Here is a 21,832-nt window from a genome sequence, read left to right on the forward strand (position 1 = left end):
CTTTTTTAAAATTTATTTTAAACCTATCTTCTGGCAGTATTAGACAATAAAAGGCACAGAAGCTATAGTAATGCTAATTCATACTGGAGCAAACAATTTGTGAATAGCATGTGACAACAGAAAGGTGCCTGATCATTTGCTTAGATCTTAGAGCACTGGTAATGCATGTAAAATAATTGTCTTTCCTTATTTGTATTACTCATTCCACAGCATCTTGCTTGTTGTTCACTGATGAACAGCATTCCTTCATAGGCAAAGAGCATCATGAAGAACAATTACATATGCTTTTTCTAAAACTTAAAAACAAAACATAAAATGCATTAAACAAACAACAGAATGTATTTGAGAAGTATTCTCAGAACTCTTCCTTCCAGAAAGGAAATCCATTTCAAGTGCACTTTTAGAGCAGTTCCAAATGGGAGTCAAGTCTTTGAAGTCATCTTCTCCAAGCAGATTAAAAATCAAAACCAGAGACAAAACAACCCAAACCTGCAGGGTATTTTAATAGAAGCTTTTATACTACACTTTATAATACAAAAGATTTTTTTTTCCACAGATCTTAAAGTCTGCTGGCAACACATAACATATTTGTCTGATTCCATAATGTATTACTTGCTTTGCTCACTCAGGTTTGTGTAGCTCTTATTTGTCCTCTTAATGAGCAGCTTGGAAAGGATACTCTTGACGTCAGAAGACTTCTGTATTCTTATGGTTAACCCCAACAGCCAAGGAGTACTATTTTAAAAAGAAAAAGAACTATATGCTAGAATTAATAAATGCCAAATAAATTTTCTTCTATTCAAGTAAAAAAATTAATCTCTCTTCATCCAGAATTCATCCGTAAACTGGAATAACATGTCATAAACCATGCAGCACTATTAAATCTTTCTTACACTAATGCTGATTGATGTAAAAGTTAAAATACATGTTATCTTCTCATGAGAAATGCAGCGTGACGCTGAGCAAAAGAGCTTAATTTCAAGAGAGGACACAGACCAGGCAATTAATTGGGTCAACACAGAGCCTGTTATTCCTGGAGTATCTCACTTTAGTCTACAATGTTGATTAGTGCCTTTTGAGCATCACGGGGCAACAGAGGAACAAAGGCTTTTTTTTTTTTTTTTTTTTTTAAAATGGAGTGGCTTGCAGATTTATTATAATAGCATCTGTATATGTGTCAGAGGTTATCACTGGTTCCCTTAAGTGACTGGTGATGTGTTCTAGGAGATGGGCTATTTTATGAAACCCATATATATAGAAAAATATAAATCCATATAAATAAAATTTTAAAGGAAAGCTCACATAATTTGTAATTTTTGTTATTCACAGTTAAAGTGTGCGACTACATGCTTTTATGAATAAGGACAGCTAAATTAGAGGCTAACCCCAAGGCTTATACTTTAAGATCTTTCAGTGTTTAATTTATGCAAATAAGAGTTGTTACTCTTGAACTTACTATATTGTCAGTCACTGAGGAATTGGGATTAAGGAATAGAAAGATTGTCAGATGCTAAAACTAACAAAAGTCTTAGTTGTAAGTAGCATTTCCTTCCAATTCAATTTGATCTTTTACTATTTTTACTGTTTCTAGTACAGTCGCTGTCTTTTCTAACATACCAAAAATAAGTTACTCCTTCTTCTTAATAAACCAAAAATAAGTTACTCTAAATTACATGAAATACTTCCAAGGTTCTATTCACAGCAGTCTTGTGAAGCAGGACAGAGTTCTCCTTACTTTACAGATAGGGAACCTGAGGCAGGAAGCTTAGCAATCACCCTAAGGTGTTGTTATACAACAAATAACTATTGTTAAAATTAAGGACTTCACATTTTGCAAGAATATACTATTAAAAAATTGCATTTCCCAGTGGAGTTCAGAAGAGGGGCAGAGGAGATTGGTAATTACTAAAGACACAGCTCTTTTAGCTCTGGGTCATTAAGTTCTTCACAAATGTAACTGTTCTATCATTTTTAGACTTCGGAAAAAACAGAAACAAAGAAATGAGTTTCCTAGGTCACTTGTCCCATGTTTGACTGAGACCCAGAAATACAGTCCTGAGGCCCTAAATGAGGCACAATATAGCCATTAGATCACAGGATTCCTTCACTCTCTCCCAGCCTGATAACTTGGTCTTCATTCTTTGCTTTAAAGCTGATGTCTGACTACAGCTGGGAATTGCAGCAACATTGATCATCCACAGTCCTTTCACTAGTCGAAAGTGGGAAAATTAGCACCTCAACAGTATGAAAACAACTATTTCCTCCCAGAGAGGGAATATGTTAATTAACCAGCACTCTCAGGATAAGGCTAACACCATGGCTCAGGTAAACATACACACAAGTAGACATACACTCACCTAGTGGCCTATAAACTGCTCATAAAAAGCATTATGAACTGAAAGAGATGTGTAAGTACAGGACTTAATGCGAAGTCCACACAGCACCTTTGCAATAAACATTCATTCATGAAGACATCTGGTCTGGTCTTGTAGTTAAGGCTTGTAGAAATATATGTAAATCTTGAAATCAAAAGCGAAGTTACACACAAATCTTGGAGCTTCTTATCAAGATCTATTCCCATTTGTCCCAGCATTAGGAAAATCAAGAATGTAATGAAAAAATTAAGCATTACGGCATTAATGAGCAAACCATTAGTGATCCATATTGATCTATCTGCTTGGTATCACAAAAAACTTAATAGTTTATTACACAACTTTCCGTATATTGTTTTAAAGTGTAATGTATAACTGTATTATATAACATGAATTATACAGTATACTACCTATGTATAATACAAGCATATAATACATATTGTTATACATTCACAATTTATTACACAGCTCTGTTGCGATACAGGTGCAGCTTCAGATCTTACCACTTCACGGTTGGGCTGTATGGAATTCCAGCAACACAAAACTATAGGTCGTGTCTTGACAGTTTTAAGTTGACGAGCTTGGACTGCTTTATTTTATTTCAAGAGCTCTGACAGTTTTTCATTTCTATTATGTAAGTTCTGAGCTCATATGTTTTAAGCGTCCAGGTTTTATAAATCAGAGCTGAGGTTAGCACCACCAGCCACGTTCTCATTGGGGAGAGGAAGAAAGCCAAGGTCCCATAGGTTCGCTGCAAGAAATAGCAAGAATAGACCTGCCAGGCCAGCAGGAGTGCCATTGCCAGATGAATAAGCACAGCCAAGAGGCGTCGGACATGATGGATGTGAGAATGGAAACTGTGACCCTGGCACCGCAGCAACAGGCACCAGCACAGATAGGCCATTAATGGCATGTTGAAAAACAACATCTGAAAAGAAGAGCAGAGGAAAATAAGACAATGACCAAGCCAAATATCCTGGGCAACACACATCTGTGCATAGAAACATAAGAGCACATATAACTGTCCCATTTTAAGGGCTAACTGCAGTTTCTATAGCTGGAATCTCGGGATGCACTTCCAGGACTCTGCAGCTGATACAACTGGGTCTGCCTGTGCCTCCGTCCCGGGCCAGGTATTCGTGCTCACTCCTTTGCAGTGCCTGGCACTGACATGCATCTGACCCTTCTTGGACCTGGTTCAGGAAACTTGACTGAAATCCTAGCACAGTAAAAAAGGAAGGCCTCTGTGTGAGTTTAGCTCTCTGACCCAGCTCACTGTGGTATAAAACAAGCGTTAGCACTGGCACAAGGGTGGGACCGTGACAGAGGCAACACTGACTTGCCACACAGACTAATGGCTACTGGGAAAACCAGAAGGTAGCCAGGTCAGACTGGTGGGAAAACCAGACTCAAGTCTACTTGGAGAGTGACACCTACTGATCCTAAGAACTATTGAGTGGACAAGAGTTGCCCAGGACATTGAGTCCCTTTTGCTTAAATCACTGCAACTTGTGTGCGAGGACCCCCCCCCGCAAAAAAAAAAAAAAAAAAAAATCAGACAGGGAGAGGTAAACCTGTAGAGATGGCCTCTAATCCAGGCATCCAGAGAGTCCAAAGCAATATCAAATAGAAGAAAATAGAAGTTTGAGAAACCTATGCAAAACCTCCTTCTGTTCTGTGGTTTAAGTTTGAAGAAAGGCTAGAAAGAGCTTGCCATAGTCAGGCATGGCCTAATGCTGACTGACCATCTCTATTATTCCAGAACTCCTTTCTTTATAAAACTATAAAAAAAATCCAGAAGCAAGCTGTTGGTCACTGCTTATCTCTAAATACATACCTGTAAAATCCCAACCACGTATGTCAGACTGCCCTGTAAGAAGGAACCACCAACAAAGACCCCAAAAGAAAAACAGGCCCCCAGCTGGCCATCTACCAGTTCACCTACAAACCATGGTCCTGAAAGAAAGGGAAACAAACCAGAGCACCATCAGAAAATACAATATTGATATAACTATTTTCACTAATCCTTAGTACAAACTGCTTAACTGGGGAAAATTATTTCTCTATTGCTTGTCTGTAGTAATAAATCTTATCTTTCACCAACAATCCGAGGAACGTTCTTGATGTGAATGAATCATGACCTTTTGGACCAAAAGGTACACTCCATCAATGAGTTGTGGCATGCAATGAAAATATTTTTGATTTCATCTCAGTGACAATTTGTGACACCACAGATAATGTTTTCCTCATGAGAGAAGTGAAAACAGATTCTTTCAAATGCTGGCCCTTCCCCAGAATTACAATAAAACTTATGAAAGACAGTCAGAAACAGTTCCAGCTTGGCTCAGCTTACAAGTCAAAATGGGTAACCTGAACTATATTATGCATACTATGCTCACTTCCATGAAAGTAGCTATTTTAGTAACATATCAGAGGAGAAATAGGCTAGAATTCTTGATCTCAGAGCTGAGATTATTAGTGACTTGTCAAATGAAACATACATTCTGTATGCTCATTTTATACCAATGTACAGATCCTATTCAGTAAGTGAAACTCAAACTAAACTTAAAAATACTCTATTTTCAGGGTAGTTTAATAAAACTTAATTCATTCTAGGATTTTAAGTCCAGCTCTTAATGAGCAAACTTATTTTCTTTGGACATTGACTTCTGAAGTTCCACATCAATTTCATAACTTACGTAGCTTTTCCCCATTCTCCAAGATGTCAAAAGTTTATTTTTCCATCAAAATTTGATGTGTACTTTAAAAATAATATTATGTCCTTCAGTACTCTAGGTTACTTACCCAGAATTGTGTATAAATTCAGAAGCAGAATTGAGTAATAGAAGATGTTTGTTTTACTGAAGACATGAAGGGAAAATGAGGTCAGACTCAGTAGTCCTGGCTTTTCTAAACAGAGGCAACATTTCAGAAAAATAAACTTGATTCAGGTTGCAACACACATGTATTGGTCATTCTGAAACAAATCTGCACAAATCGCACACTCAGTCTACTAACTAAGAAATATAAGAAAAATATTTAGTATGTATACAGAATAAATTTGTGGTAATGCATTTCTACTATTACTGTGATGACTGTTAAATTTATCAATTTCTTATTTCCAATCTACATTAATAACAGCAGAAAAAGCTGCCATTCTAAATGAGTAGTATACTTACTGTGCACAAATAAAACTGCATGACTATTATACACCCAGAAAATAAAGTTAGCTAGAATGACATACAGAAAGTTCAAATTAAATGAAAAATAAGAAGTCAAAACAGCTGTGCAAACCCAAAAAAGGCAGATCATCATGGACTAAATTAACTGGATATTCTTTGATTAGATCTGCTTGGTACTTGATGAAATCTGATAGTAACTAAGATAAAATGTGGACTACATGTTAAAATGTCAACATTTGACATGTGTGTCATGCTAGCAAAAGAAATCACAAGCAATATTCATCTAACCACAGCATGCAATTCATAGACTGGGGAATGCTCCATAGAGCCTTCCAAATGAAGCTAGTTTTTAGAAATTGACCTATTACAGGGCTGCCCTTCTCACAAAGCATTAACTCCCAGACGACATGCTTGAAATTTGGAAATCAAGAGCTCTAAAATTTGTTCACTGATCTGTGAAACACTTTTCATGGTCTACAGGGACCTAGTTGATCATAAAGTGCTAGCTCTTTTCATTTTTAGGTGCTAAATCCAATAAATAGAACTGAAAACTTTTTCTGTTAGAGAAATTGCTGTAGTTACCTCAGGATGCTACGTGTCTCTGGGTGTAAAGGAAGGGAAACATACCGACATGAATAGGAAGGGAGGTGGTTTCCAGAAAAATCTCATTAGTAAGGTGTGGTTCAAACAACTGTTTAAGGATAAGCACTACCAGCTTTATTAATTTTTCAATTATCAGATTCATAACGAACAAAATATCAGGTTATGGTAAAACTGATTTAATTTTCATTTCAGAAAGACACAACCCTGTTCATGTTGTTTGCAAAGGTCAGCAGAAATTATTCTTGTAGCATTCTCCACTCAGCTGACAGCAATACAGACAGAATTGCACAACAGCTGTAGAGAAACAAGCACATTCACATAGAACTGATATAAAATAAAACACTCCTTTCCCAACGCATCAGATTCTTCAGTGAGAAAATTAAAATGAAAGCCTTAGACTTCAATTGATTGATTTTTTTCAGTAGATATCTGAACAAGTTTTTAAATTCTTAATTGACTTTATTTGCTATATTGGAGGCTTTCTTAGGAAAAAACAGCATCTTCAAAGAACCTAATCAAAACACACAGTACTGGGTGCAAAATGCATGTGGTGAAAATCTACAATTACTTATATATTATTAGTGTAAGGATAAATAGTAAATAGCTTTAGGGAAAATTAGATCCTGTAAGAAACAGGTAAACATTGATTCATACCTCTGAGTGCTGGTTTTTGGAGGTATCTGAAAACAACGAGCAAGGCAATCTGAATCAGCACAATCAATCCAAACAGTACGCGAGCCTGAAAGAAAGAGTTTTTAACTCTTTGCCAACGCTGGAATTTTTCCAGAGTCAACCCATGAGCATGCCTTTTGGACACTGACAGAATGATACAGAGATTTCTAATGAAACACATATTCAAAACATCTTGTTACCATTGCACTGAAGAGTAAAAGAAACTTGAGTTTCTAAAAGTTATTGGACTTGCATTCACTTACATCTTACTGACTTGGATTGAGTTGGATGTGTGACAGCAGTGTACCCAAATCTTTCAAAAATGGTGCTTGTAAAACATATCCATTGAAGGAGTGTAAATACAATTCCTCTATGAAACATTTTCTGAATACTGTCCTATATCGAACTGCAGTTAAGACATTGTGGAGAATATTGCTTATTGATTACCAAAACTAATATAGTATTGTAATTGGCTCAAAAGTACTATCTACAGTAGACTTTACTATGTTATTCTATAACTGCACCTTAATTATTATGACATTGCTTTTTTCCACGTACTGAGCTGTAACATGTCTGGATATAACCTGGAACTTACTGAATTAAGTGCGAATTTGCTAGCTATAATGTCAGCAGCTGATATGAGGCTTTTTTTTTTTTTTTTGCATTCTTGCCAGTACACATATTACAAAAGGTCATAGTGGAGTTTTCTTTGACTTAATGTTTCCTTTTTCTATTATCTCCACTACCTTGTTTTCCATTTCTTGCTTGCACAAAATGTGTATGTACTTGTGCCTCAAAATGGACAACTGTGTTTAAATCACAGAAGGCAACTGCTTGCATGAAACACTGTGGTACATTCACACTTGAAGCATGTACCTTGAGAGAAGTAACTTGAAATACCTGTGAAGTTCCATTGTCATATCTGATAAAAGCAAAGTGCATTCAAATCTAGTAGGAATTTGGAAAATGCTTCCCAAAGTCTCTGGGGAAACCAGCACAAAATGACAGACGTTTTGCTGAAAATACTTACTAGAACATAGTGGTCAGTAAGAAGAATAACAGATGGCAAAAAGCCAAATCTAAGAGAAAGGTTCTCTTCCATTGAAAATATATGACCCCGTTTGCTAACTCTTCCTGAAGCATCCTAAATTGATATAAAATAAGAAAGCAATTAGGAACCAGTAGTGCTAACATAACAAGTTTTAAATAAGTAACACAAAAGTCAAGTTAAAGTAGCTAGTTAACATCTACAACTTTTCTGGAAAGGTCTGATTGATGTGCAAGCCTGGCATACTGCTGTGTTAAATAATTCTACCTACAAAACACTGATTATTGACAATTTGGTAATTTCAAGTACATTTGTGATCGTGATATTATACTCTGAAAGTAATGCATATGAGACCATTTCAGAGATTCAGCAATGTGAGGGTGAGGGTTCATGAGGCACTGGAACAGGTTACCCAGGAAGCTGTGGATGCCCCATCCCTGGATAGGGACAGGCTGGATGGGTCTTTGGGCAGCCTGGTCTGGTGGGAGGTGTCCTGCCCATGGCAGAGCGGTTAGAACCAGGTGACCTTTAAGGTCCCTTCCCACATAAACCATTCTGTGATTCTATGATTCCAACTTGTGAAAGACAGTGACTATTGGCCACCACAAACACTTGTTTTCTGAAAGCTCAATTCTAGCCAATAACCTGTCTTAAAACACTTTAAAGCTTTGTTGTACTTAGTTTCAAGCATATTTGCTGATACAGTATCCTCAAAAACTCAATCCAGTAGGGCATTTTCATCCCCACTCCTGTTATGTTCTTTGATTTTTTTTTTTTTTAAGAATTCCTTTATATTTGTGCATGTATAACACTGATACCTTATTTCCCAGGACAAAATAAACTGTTTATATTAAAGAATTTGGTATGTTTACTGTGATTACACCCAAAACAACAGCATTTAGACAACCCCAGAAACAATGTATACCAATCAACTGTTCTTATTTTCTCTACAGGTAACCAATACAAGTCAAGAATTCCATCCTCCTCTCTTTCACAAAATTATTCAGTAACTGTACGTAATAGTGACTTATGGCTGGAGAGGAAAGGAAATTAATTTTTATAAAGTTCCATTCAGTTATCTGAAAACAAGCACATATTTGCAAAACATATTATTGCTATGCAGGCAAAACAGTTTTCAAAAGTTACTCAGTTTTGCATATATGTTTTCATCATTATAAAAAATATTTGATTATAAACTCCATCTTTTCCTAAGTAAAGCATCACAGAAATAAGTAACAAACTAGGAGACAGAACACTGACAGTACAGAGAGGCCATAGGGGTAGGAAGGGATGGGAAGGGAGAGAAGCATTATCGTCTTTGTCCTGTGAGAAATAATGCCTGGCTGGGTTCCACCAGGCAGGACAAATCTGACTTTCCCATTACTGTTGTGCAAATGCGCAGAATGTTAGAACAGTCTGATTGGGTTCTTTGACAGCCACTTGAAGGGACAGAAATAAAATATGTTCCACAAGCAGAAGTGTAGACTAAGAAATGCTTTTTTTCCCCAGCAACCTAGCATCAGTTAAGTTTGATGTTCTGGGAAACAGAAACCATATTCAGTAGCAGCCTGTAAGGAAACATGAAAAGAAATTAAACAAACAAACAAAAATAAAAAAGACAGCATTATCCCAATACTTCATTAATGTTTTAATAAAAATAAGTCATTTTTATTAAATAAGTCATCTGTTTTTTGTAATCAGACAAATATGAAAGGAAGGCTGTTACCATGTGTTTTGTTCCTAGCTACGTGATGCAGAAGGGTGATAGAGCATGCATGACAATGTAGAGATTCAACACACACAATGCCAATGGGTATCTTACCTGGACAATCACATCTATTTGATGGGACCCTTCACTGTAGTTTTGCGGGTTCCACTTCAACACATAGAGAGGGCCAGATGCCTGATGAGCATTCCCCAAGTGAACTCCATCTATATAGACTTTGACAGAGGTAATGACAGAAGGACAGAAGGCCAGAATTCTAAGGATTGAACAAACAGCAAAATAAACAGATTTGTTACCAGTCTCGCAGATTTGTCATACCTTCCCAAACAGATGTCCCTAAAGATAATGGTACCTTATACTTAAGAATCCAAAGGAGATAGAAATGAAAATGGTAAAATATCTGTAGGCAAAAGATAATATGTAACTCTTTCTTACAACTAAGAATAAAAGTTCTATAAGGTATTGTGCAAAAACAACAGGATAGGAAACCAGGCTGTTGAACAGACAAAAAAGGAGATCCTTGGGTCTTGGCAAAAATAATCTTAGAACTCTTGCTGTTGAAACATTTGCTAACATTAGCTAGATGCATCGCCCTACACACATACAGATGCGCACTCAAATAGCTGGAGATGTTTTCATTGAAAATCGCCAGTCTCTCTCTGAAATCTTTTGCTGTTGAGTGCAGAGTACCTTTTTTCTTTGTTGTTTTTGATTCTTTGTTAGTCAGAGTACATTACAAAGACCTTCCAGTCTTTGCAATGGAATTTATGAGAAATGGAGCGGAATTCAAGACTGGTATTACAGATTTGAGATACCAACAAACATGGTATCACTTGACAGCACTTATAACCAGAGAAACGGTCATACTAACAATCTCAATATATTGCACGCCTGTCTTTCGCTTCTGCTAATACATAAGGTATTGGGGAGCACATCAGTCAAATGAAGGAGTTTCTTACTGTTATTGTGAACTATTCTACCAGTTCCTATATTGAATATAATAATGAGAAAATTCAGATAGGATTCTAAATAGGAAACTGGAAAATAGGCAGCCTTACTAGGACACTGCTTCCTAAATGGAGAAGTATGACAAAGTTCTTCTGATTGTAATTCCATGTATTCAATATGCCTGTATATTTTATACCTATTGATCTAATAGCAAATATTAGGCATTGAAAAGCGCATAAAGATTTGGAACATGAAAGATAAAAAGAAAAGGTAGAAATGAAAAGATGGAGACCTTTAAAACGATCAGTAAAATTGGCAGATACATACGTTTTAATATATAATATTAAGTATCTAATATAAATGTTTGTAATATACCAGGGTTGTAAAACTGGAAACAGAAGAAAAGGGTAAGAAATCTAAAGTGAACAGAAAAATACATAGACAAATTCTTGAAATAAAGGAAGGCAATGTGAACATGTGAAATTGATGAAACAGATTAAGTATTAATCAAACTCTACCAGCTTTGGCCACACAAAACAGGTTTCAGTGGAAATAACTGCATAAACAAAACCTGTAACAATTAGTGCTATATAATCACAGTTATGATACAAAGTGAGTTAGTTCTTAGAAACAATTTTGCAGAGAAATGCAGTTTTTGAGAATAGTGGACATTTTTTAAGGCATATATTATTATATAAATACATATATATATATACACCATGACCACAAAAAGACACCAACTATTAAAAATGTAGTGAAATACCGTCAAATATTGTAAAAATCAGATTACAGGGTACCTGATGTGAGTGGAGTAAAGAATTTTTACTAGTGGTTCATGAGAAGAACTACTGTAAAGGCGGGATTTGGGATTGGTGATGAGAACTGCAGGCCATTCCTCAAAGGTAAGATCCGTGAAACTAAGGAGGTCATGATCAAATGCAAGGATCCGGTACCTAAAAGGGAAGGAAGATAATTTTGTTGATGTAAGTATTGCATGCGCAGCAGATTCTCATGCTTCCCAAGTTCCTAAACAGAACTTGCTTGATTTATTTTCCATTTATTCTCTTTTGTATTTGATCATATGTTGTCACGAATAGATTTCTACACAACTTTAACAGTAATTTAAGATTTATTTTATAGTAAATCACAAGATTAGATTATATAATTTTAACAGTACTTAATCATCAGCCAATTTAACATAATGATTCAAAGGAATTTATTATAATTAAAACAGTGACTTAGTTAAAGATTTGAGAAGGGCAAGGTTCACACGAGAGTTACTACATAGTTGAACAAACTTCAGCTGACTGCCACAGTAACTACACAGATGTTTACCTCTGATGAGGTTTACCTGCTTATAAATCACTGAACCACTACTCAGAATTGGAAATGCCAAGGTCTACTGAATTTCGCATGTGAATCAGATGAACATTATGTTAAAGAATTCAAATATAATGTCCATTTCTGCAGTGTCTAGGCAAGTACACTAGTCATCGACAAAGACCTGTGTGCTTTCTCCTGTACACACACGAGTATCTTTTGTAGCATTACTGCAGAACAAAAGCTAATATACTACCACACATTCCATGTAGCACCAAATGCTTTTTCATGTGCTCCTAAGGTAACAGCAGAGACAGATTGTTTTTATTTCTAGAATTCCAACAGCTAGTCCAGAGCACGGTACTTGGAAGTGTTGATGCTGAATTTTATCACAATGTTTGCCTACTTTGAATACTAAATACATATTAGAAGGCATATTTAGATGCTATCTTTTTAGCTTATAAATATCAAGAATGAATCAAGACATTAATTTGCATAATTTATTAGCACACTGTTGCTATCAGGAAAAATTCCCAAAATTAGATATTTTTCAAAAACATTAATAGTAATAGCCAGACAGACTGATCTAATGCTTCCTTCAGATTCTCCAAACCACATAAAAGGGAATTAAAGTAGGACAGGGTAGGTTCCACGTAATAATTTGTTCACATAGGATTTGCTTACCTCCTATTATCCATCCAGTCTCCCAATTCCAGTTCCAGAGTGCCACCTTGGTGTTGACTGTGCAAGGCTGGCATCAGCCCACCCATTGTATGGAGATGTCCACATAAATAAGCTGTGGCAGAACTAATAAAAGAACATAAGACTTGTGATTATTTGGGTGGGGAGGAAATGCCACTGCAGAAAACCTATAAAGCGACAGACAAGCATGTGAAGAGAAGCAAGAAACATACTTTACACTGAAAATTTGCAGGGGGAAAAAACAAAAAAACAAACCTTACCTCATTAACGTTCGTATTCCTGGGGCTGGGGAGATGATTGTTGAGGTGGGATAATGGCCAAACCAGATAGTATGATTGCTGTAGAGGCTTTCTGTTGCCATCACAGAGAGCTCTTGCATTTGACTCTGAAAAAGACAGGTGTTTGGAAGAAAAAAAAAAGAACAAAAAGACAACTACTTAACTATTTACCATTTAGGTTATTTAGATAGAGCAGCAGAAGAAATGCAGAAATAAATTAATGAAGAATGCAATTCATCTGTTATCTACAGACAACACCCACAGTTGCTTCAACGAACTGCACTGCTAACTGTATCCTAAAAATCTATGCTGGAAAAAAAGAAAAGATACTCAAATTTCTTGCAATTGATCAGAAGAAAGGTGGGATATAAAGACTGACTTTGGTCAATTATATTTCTATCCCTTCTATTGCTTGTTAATATAATCAAAGAAGATACACTTGAGTTGAATTTAAAAATACATTTGCCTTTCAATTACACCCCTATTATCTCCTGACTTGCTTGACAGCCTTTTATAAACATGACAGATCCCAGAACTGTGCACCATATGATTCAGTCATTTACCTGCATGAACTATAGATGCTGAATCTTGAAAATATTACTCAGCCATTGCTGTTAATGTTAACCAAAATTTTTCTTTTTCATTTGTTTGAATTCCAGTCTTTTTGACATCAACCAGTTCAGAGAGACTCCTAATACCAGTAGGATCTCAAAGACTTAACAGAGGAGGCAGGAAAACTAAAGCCAGAGAAGAATACAAATCTATTTTTTCACCAGTTTAGATATCTTTTAGTATAAACCAGAGAAAAATCAACATACTGTTCTCCTTCCTACATGACAAGCAATGCTGTAACGCATGGATAAAGGAAACAGAAATAAAAGCTATATTTAAAAAAAATGGATTCAGTATAGCATTCTGAGTTACTGCAACAGGTTTATGAAGTGAAATTAGTATTTCACTTGCCTTTATGAATTTGGGCTTTAAGGGTTTCTAATAGTTATCTTGTGTAAAAACAAAGCTATACAATCAAATCAATTATATAAATGCTGTTTATTTTTCAAATTCCTTGCAGAGGTTTAATCCTTAACACGGTTCCAAGTACCTACTGCCCCATGGCTACCTCTTATCTTTACCTTCAGATTTGTGCAAACATCTGTAAATTGTACTCTGTGGACTCCTGCTGCTGCTTAATTAGCAAGCAAGCGCTTGATTTATTGCAGCCAAGAACTGGAGCTCTAGACTCAACTACATTTCTTCTCTCCTTGAAAGTTTGTCTGCAAAGTTACTACACCCTACAGACATGCCGATGAATTACAGTAAGCAATGAGAACACTGCCATACTTGGCACTCCAACATCATCTTTCACCTAATTATCACCAAGTACTTTACAAACATTTAATTAAAGGTTGAGTCTCCTTTAAAGATTAGAAGAACATTTTACTTATGATTGAGGCAGTTACCACAGGCAGAATATGACATCTGTTTACCAGAACACAATCACTATGCAATACTTCAGAAGGGTATCCCCAGAACAATGAATGTACCAACAAACTACAAAGAAAAATCAAAAGGGGAGCAAAATGTTGCCTTAAATGATATTTGATTTAAAGATTGGGATTCATGTTACTCTTTCAAGAAAAACAGTAATCTTTATGGTCTTGGAAGATCAAGATCTCACTTTCCTAAGTGTCATATTTATCTTATCAGTGGAATAATGTGAAAGATAATGCTATAAATTAGTGCAACTCTCATCTGCAAACATTAATAGAAAAATCTAGCAAAGAAAAAAGGTGTGAAATTGGATTTATTTTAAAAAAGCTTTACAGCATATAAAGAACTTATTACTAAACTTCTTTAAAAAAACTAATTTGACGTTTTTATACTGGATTATTTCGTGACAGAAAACACTGATACTCTACACGTTAAGAGAGAACAAAAGGTTCATGTGTATATTAACTTAAATATGTAGAGACTCTTTCAGATGAGCACAAATCTTTCAGACAATTTTTCTTTGTAAAAGACAAGAGAAGAAATAAACATTCATATGCTATAGAGGTACCACAGCCAGCAAAACAGAATGCTAAGATTTCTAAAATACCATATTTAAAATCCCAAAGAAATTATATGGTCTCTTTGGGCCTGGGGTGAGTGTGGCATCCACGCAGATGAACGAATAGTTCCCAAAAGAGGTGGTGTGGATATAATGGAAAGAGCCATCTTTGCGCCAAGCAGAGTATTTCCTGAAAAAATAAAATGAAAGTATCACTGTTAGGAAAGCTTGCAGCAATGACAAAGATGACACGTACGAAATACGCAAGACTTCTTGTATTAAACCTCCATTACTTCAGTACAGTCTCCTCTTAAAAAATAAATGGCATTGAAAAGCCTGCACTTCAAAGAAGACACATTATATTTCTAATGCCATAAAGACCCTTTCACAAGGTTTATTTTCTCAAATTAATGTTACTTTTAAGAACATCATGAACTTTAAGAGAACTGGAAGCTTAGTACCATAATCCTAAAATTTCTGTCTTTAGTCCCACTTAAAGCATGTACAACAGTTGAATTATCCTCTGCTCATGCTGTGGAAGTAAAACAGGAAACAGTGGTTTTGTGTAAAAACATTGTATTTTGAGACAACTACTGCCTTCTTTAATTTTAATACATAATGAACAGCAAGGAGTTGACTGTTTTCCCTGGACTATGTTTTTACCCGTGCAAGCTACAGTGTTCTAGAGTGTAGAGCAAAGAATGAACAATTTGTTTATGTGTCACATAGGGGAAGCAGACATTAATTTTTCTGTGGCTCAGACAAAAAAAAATACATTGCCTTTTTGACTGTTCAACATCGTGGGGTGGCAGAGAAGAAAAGGCTTCCACAAGAATCCATTTCACTCTGCCATCTCCCTTCTCTGTCCTTAGAGTGTGGCACATTGCCTAAAAATTCTCTTAACCTTTGTATTTTATTCATGCATAGGGTTAAATATGCATTTAAATAAAATTGTTCTTAAGATAGTTCTACCTTTTAATAACACTTAACAGCTTTTGAAGATTCTTAGAGCCTATCTTCAGTCCTAGATACTAAGTATGATAAATCTCTAATGACTTCCTTTATCTTATGATGACTATAGTGCAGTAAAAACCACAATGCAAATAATTTTGTTTTGCAACAAACTGGTAATAAATAAGCAAAGACTTGTTAACCTGATGTTTGCATTCAAATTCCTCGGATGAAATTTCCTTTTCACTCGAAGGAAAATCCCTTTTGCTAGCACTGCATGTTTAGCGTGGACTAGAGGAAGGTGATCCACAGATCTTTCCAAACAGTAAACATGTCTAGGCCAAATCCCAGCAGTAACGAATTCAGGGATGATCCTTCAGATTTACTCATGCTACATCCTCCCTTGTGATTCACTAGGACTCCTGATAGCAGCCTTAAATTAAACAGACTGGAGTACTGATAGATACTACACTATGTTGCCACAACTGTGGCAAATGATACAGGGGCGTGCACTGAACTAGCCCATGCAAAAGCGTCATTAGTGACACACATTCATCTGTTCATGGTAAATCCACATCTGAATGCCATGTTCTCCTGCAAATAAAGCTGCTGTAGGATATCATCTCAGTGAATTTATGGGAAAATAATCTGCTCCTGCTGGGCCATGAAGCAATTAGTGTACCATCAAAAACTGGAACTCTGTTGTTATTGTAGAAATGAATAGGTTAAAAGCCTCAATTCAAGGAGAATTTTGGTTTTCAAGTCCTCCCCCAGTTCTAAAGAGTCAAAACTAAATACACCACCAAAACTAGGAGACAAGATTTTGTATAGAGATATCAAGGGCAGGAAAAACCGAGGGACTAAACATGAGTCACAGTTGAGGCTACCTCCCCACTGTACAAGAAAAAGAGCCAGATGATGAGGTGAAAACTTCCTGACCATTCATAATTATATCTCCAATGAGATATTACGTATTTAAATTCCTCAGAAGATTGGTCCATCCATCATCCTTTGTCTGTATTCTTCCATCTCTATTTCTACTTTGGGTTTTCTAAAATCACAAGAAATGGCTCAGATAAGATTTAGACCCATATGAAATGAAAAGCCCTTGAGCATGCAGAAAGAACTGAAAGATTGTTTTATTTCTTTTTCCTTTTTTTCATCCAAGGATGAAAAGATTCTTAAATAATAAGAGTTTTACATAAATATGTCATAAAATTGTACACACAATGCACAGAACATTTCTTAGATACAGGGACACTTACAACACATGTAATTACAAAACATACAGGGATAAGAAGTCTGAGAAAATAATTCTCTCTTCTCTGAATCTATCCTACTCTACTAATTGGCAATGGGAACAGCAAATATGGTGCTGGCTGTAAAAAAAGTCAGTGAGAAAGCATTTGAGACAACTGAAAACATAATATTGTTTAGCAATTTTGACCTTCAATAAAGTGCCATGTGTGGTAAATAAAATACCTGTAGTAATTCCGAACACTATCCAGGTGTGGAATGTTGAAGGAATCTGTAAGGGAGAGAAAAAGGAAATGAAGACACTTTCAGATCAAACCAATTAATTTGTATTTTTATTTCCTGATGTTGAGATACGTGTCTTGGCAGACAATGGCAAACTATACTTAAAAAAAGCACAATTGGTAAGCAGACTATCCAGTTGTGCAGTGAAAGCATGACACACTTCATGCAGTTGACCTAAAAGTGTGAATAGTTTTTTCCTTGAGGTTTCATTTCAAAGGCAAAATTGTTGTGGAAGTGTAAATTGTCATAGTGGCTAAAAGCTAGACACATGACTACAATTTGGTCACAAACCTTTTCAGAAGCTTTTCAAGTTCAGTGGGTTATATAAAGACCTAACTCATCTAGGAAAAATGAAGTTGCAATATCATCAGAGACTAGTATATGTTAAAGAATATTTGTACTACAACTGGGGTCCACGTCTACGCTATGGTTGGTAAAAGAAGATTTCTGGGGAAATGGGATTAAGTATTATGGGCTATATATGACAAAGGATGTACTCCATGCCCACCACCTCAGTACTAGGCTTTCTAGTTTTGCCCTTCCTGTATAAAGGAGCTGTTACAAGGTTATTAGCTTGTGCTTGAATGTTTAGAATTACCATGACACCTATAAACTTCCGAGTTCTTTCTACTAAAAACAAATTGATTTTGTTTTAACTGCTGAGCATGTGCTACTTTTTAAACTGAAACTGTTGGAAGAGGTCAGTAAGAAGTAAATTAAAACCATTTTTTTCAGTAGGATAAGGTTACAGGTTGCCCTTGCATTGAAAGATGGGGCATACAAACTAATGACTCACATCTGAAGCTACGTTCTACCACATGCCATGCAAAAGCAGTAAGAGTAAGTGAAGAGTCTTACTTCCCTGTTACTAGAACTTCAGTAAGTGCCTATAAACAAGTGTGCCTTTAGTAGAGCAGATACTTGGATGGCAAGTCTTTCTACTGACTCATAACCACCACTAATATGCTAGTAACTTCTAACAATTTACCTCTGTATTATAACTTACCTAAACTATCTCTATAATCACAGGAAAGGAAAATATGTTTAATTTCCTTCTTACCATGATTGCCTTTGATGTCTATCCACTTGGTTTTTTCCATGACCTTTGATCTCTTCAGGATTGACTGGTAAGTCTTCCATTCTACTTCTACCTGCTCAGATCCCAGTTTATCTTTCGTCTTAGCATCCGTCAAGTCACCTGCAAACATACAATGGTGAGATGTAACAAGATGCCTATAGAGTTCTCACAAATGCTGTCACTAGTCAAGAATGCAATCCAGGCTTCCTGGTGTAAGGCTGCAGGCCTCCTGTGTACAACCTGGACATTCCTGTCATCTGGTTACCGTAAGGGTAAATGCCTTCTAATGAAAGTGCAGAAGGCTACTCAAATGTCTATCAGACGTGTCACTACAGCACTTTTACTGATGCCATGCTAGAAGAAATTGTTACGCATTCCTTCTACTTGAAAATTCTAGTCATACAGACTTGAACTTTGCACCTTCTGTATTCTCTTAAGCTCCAACTAAAGTTCAATCCATTCTCAATTTGTTCATATAATAATGCCTTCCTGCAGAGTTCGTTAGAAGATGAATGCCATTTCTGAGCTCTTAACTTAAAAAGCAAGCAGCAGGTAAGTAACTGTAGAAACAGAAGTCCAAACCTAGCACAAAAATTCTAAAAAATCACGTATAGCAACAGCTCAAAATTCTTTCAATTTGCTTGCCAAAACTTAATCCATTTCAACAACAGTAGCAAGGTATCATATGGAATGGCAATGTTTATTTCATCTGTCTTGGTACGGTGTGTTCAAACATAAACAAGCAATAAAATCTTACATAGGTTCACAGCTCTTTTCTATACAAATAAGCAGGAATTGTTCTGACACAGAATACCTGAGAGACAAACTGACTTTTAACAACTAATCAGAGACACTGCTCACTTCTGTAACTTCACACACAAAGGATGACTACTAGGAAAGAAGATGACTACTAATCACAACTAAGGTTTAGTGACAAATATAGGGAGAAAACAATACCCACATGGCATGATTTTGTCTTAGTTATACATAATATTCTAAATTCACCATCAAATTCAAGATATTAAGCAAAATCTAATCCTATTGCATTTATAAATTAATCTCTTCTGCTGCTAGCAATCTACTTTCACCTGCACTTCTACTTCCACTGCTTAAGATACCATATAGCTTTAAGGCTCTATTTTGAGATCTGAGAACTTTGATTATTTGCTCTTCATTTGACAGCACATTCAAGAGGAAATTGACACTTCTGAGATGCTTACCTGTTGCTAGAACAAGTGCTGGCTGAATTACATCAATTGTTTCAGAACAGAATTTTTCAAAGTCAGTAGCTCGTTTAGGATCCCGAAATCTACTTATATGAATATCTGACACCTGCAGAAGAGAGAAAAATGAAACCCTGTCCCAAACAACAGGTTACTGCTGCCCAACACTGTCTAGAATTCCTATTAGGCACTATGTAAGAAAAGCATTTTTCTTACAAGAATGGTTAAAGAGCCCTTAATACAAGGTTATAGTAGAGAGACAGTAATTTAGTTCACTTTCAGAGGATATGTTCCTGTGGATGAGAGGAAAAACAAGGCAGGAACTGCTTGGGGAAGAACTTGATCCCATGGCCTAGGCTAAACCTATGGAGTCACCAGGGAGCTCGAAGCCTGTTTCCCACAACATAATCTGGCACAACGTTGGATTTAGTGCTTGATTAACTTCCAAGTTCGGTCAATGATAAAGCAGCTGTTAAAGGGCATGTCTGAAAGAGAACAGAGACACTTGAAAGTAAAGCCAAGTCTCAAATTAGCTGTGCTGTGACCTATCCTTGGGAGAACTCCACTGGACGTAACTTAACCAGAGAGAAGATGGCAAGAGAAGTACTGAGCAGGGCATGCTGCTAGTCAGCATAGCTCTGGAGCTGTTATATACTGCTGTAGTTGACTCTCTTTAGGATTAAAAACTCAAAACAGAGGCTTTATCTATCGTAATTCAAGCATGTCTCTCATTTTGAAATCCATTCAGCACTGAAGATAAACCTTAAGTCACTTATGGAAAAATTACTGGAAAAAAGAATACACAACAATTGGAGAGAACAAAAGGACTAATAATATAGCGGCTTACATGCTGAGTGGTGCCTACAGCTAATACATGTAGCAAAAGTGCTCTTGAGTTTTAGAACAGAAGGGAAATAGCAAAAGTAGCCTATTTGTTAGAAGAAGCTGCACAGCAACTTCGGTGACATCTCAGCAGCCAATTGCCTGCAGATATGTGAAGGCTTATGATTAGTTATACACTAAGTGCTTGAGGAATTCTGTGGGGAGCAGAGTCAGGCAGGAGCCCACAGAAGTACCCAGGTGTGACAGTTCACTTCCAAGACCATACCAGATTAACAAGTATCTCACATTCAACCTGGAAACAAGGCTACATGTGCGTAAAACCAACCAGGCATTACTCACGTAATGGTCCAGCAGGTTCTGATACTAAAAACAAAAAACCACGTGTAGTATTTTCTCTGTCACAACTTTCCTGAACTTTGGCAGAGGAGAGTGGCAGGCAGAGCCTGGATTTCTTAGTAGAGCGTTATATAATGCAGGATAGGGTACTGATGCAATATAGGAGATAACATAGTAATTAGGAGAGCCTTAATTACCACGTACGCCTTACCTCTCGGGCAGCCTAGCAGGCTGGCCTGACACCTGTGGGACAGCAGCGGGGAGCACTCACCGGGGCGAAGGTGCTACAGCTTCTGGTCAAACCGAGCTGTGCCAATCCGTGCCAAGCCGAACTGAGCCCCTCACAGCTCGGTGGGCTAAGGCAGCGCCCTCCGCCACCACGGAGCCCCTTCAGCGCGGCACCCCCCTTCCCCCCCCAGGCCGTTACCCAACCCCGCTCACCTGTACCGCCCACAGCAGGTTGGCGACCTCCCCCCCGGGAGCAGGCTGAGGGGTTCGGGGACGCCGCCGCCCCGCCGGAGCCGAGCCCGGAGCCCCCGCGGGCGCGTACCAGTCGAGCAGCAGCGCGGCGGCGGCGGCTGCCAGCAGCGCGGCGGCCAGCCTCAGCATCCCGCCGCCGCCTCAGGCGGCCTCCGCTGCCCGCCGCCGGGCAGCGCCGCTGGCTCCAGCACTTCCGCCGCCTGTCGGGCCGCCCCCGCCGCGCCTCTATGGTTGGCTGGGAGGACCCGTGCCGGCCCCCTGCGGGGGGGGAGCTCCCTGTTCCTCCCGGGTTTTGCCGGATTCGGTGTTTTTAAGGGAAATTTCGCCCGTCGACGTCCTGCGCGGGGAGCTGTAGCCGGAGGGATAATAAAAGCGCAAGGAGAGGGGTTGGGTGGCTCGTCCGGCTGCCCTCCCAGCCCCTCACACCAACACCCCCCTCTTGGCCTTCTATCACTGCTCAGAAAGCTGACTTCTTTTGCTC

At 37.5% G+C, this 21,832-nt stretch overlaps 1 protein-coding gene across 2 annotated transcripts; it reads right to left on the reverse strand.

The window, feature by feature from the left end:
- Window positions 1–2,683: 2,683 nt before the first annotated feature.
- On the reverse strand, window positions 2,684–21,631 carry TMEM62 (transmembrane protein 62). Of its 2 annotated transcripts, XM_035328068.1 has the most exons (14): window positions 21,313–21,631; window positions 19,690–19,801; window positions 18,452–18,589; window positions 17,335–17,380; window positions 14,950–15,091; window positions 12,834–12,958; window positions 12,556–12,678; window positions 11,349–11,504; window positions 9,700–9,859; window positions 7,860–7,973; window positions 6,812–6,896; window positions 5,178–5,282; window positions 4,210–4,328; window positions 2,684–3,300 (listed from the first exon to the last, which is right to left on the reverse strand). In XM_035328068.1, the coding sequence occupies exons 1-14, from the start codon at window positions 21,478–21,480 to the stop codon at window positions 2,974–2,976; spliced, it is 1,920 nt and encodes a 639-aa protein (XP_035183959.1). In that variant the 5' UTR covers window positions 21,481–21,631; the 3' UTR covers window positions 2,684–2,973. The 2 variants fall into 2 exon arrangements, with proteins under 2 accessions (XP_035183959.1, XP_035183960.1); XM_035328069.1 differs by lacking the exons at window positions 17,335–17,380; window positions 19,690–19,801; window positions 21,313–21,631 and having other exon boundaries at window positions 18,452–18,531.
- Between the last annotated feature and the right edge of the window lie 201 nt (window positions 21,632–21,832).

Source organism: Oxyura jamaicensis, chromosome 5 (assembly GCF_011077185.1).
Source record: "Oxyura jamaicensis isolate SHBP4307 breed ruddy duck chromosome 5, BPBGC_Ojam_1.0, whole genome shotgun sequence".
In the NCBI taxonomy this organism is placed as follows: Eukaryota; Metazoa; Chordata; class Aves; order Anseriformes; family Anatidae; genus Oxyura; species Oxyura jamaicensis.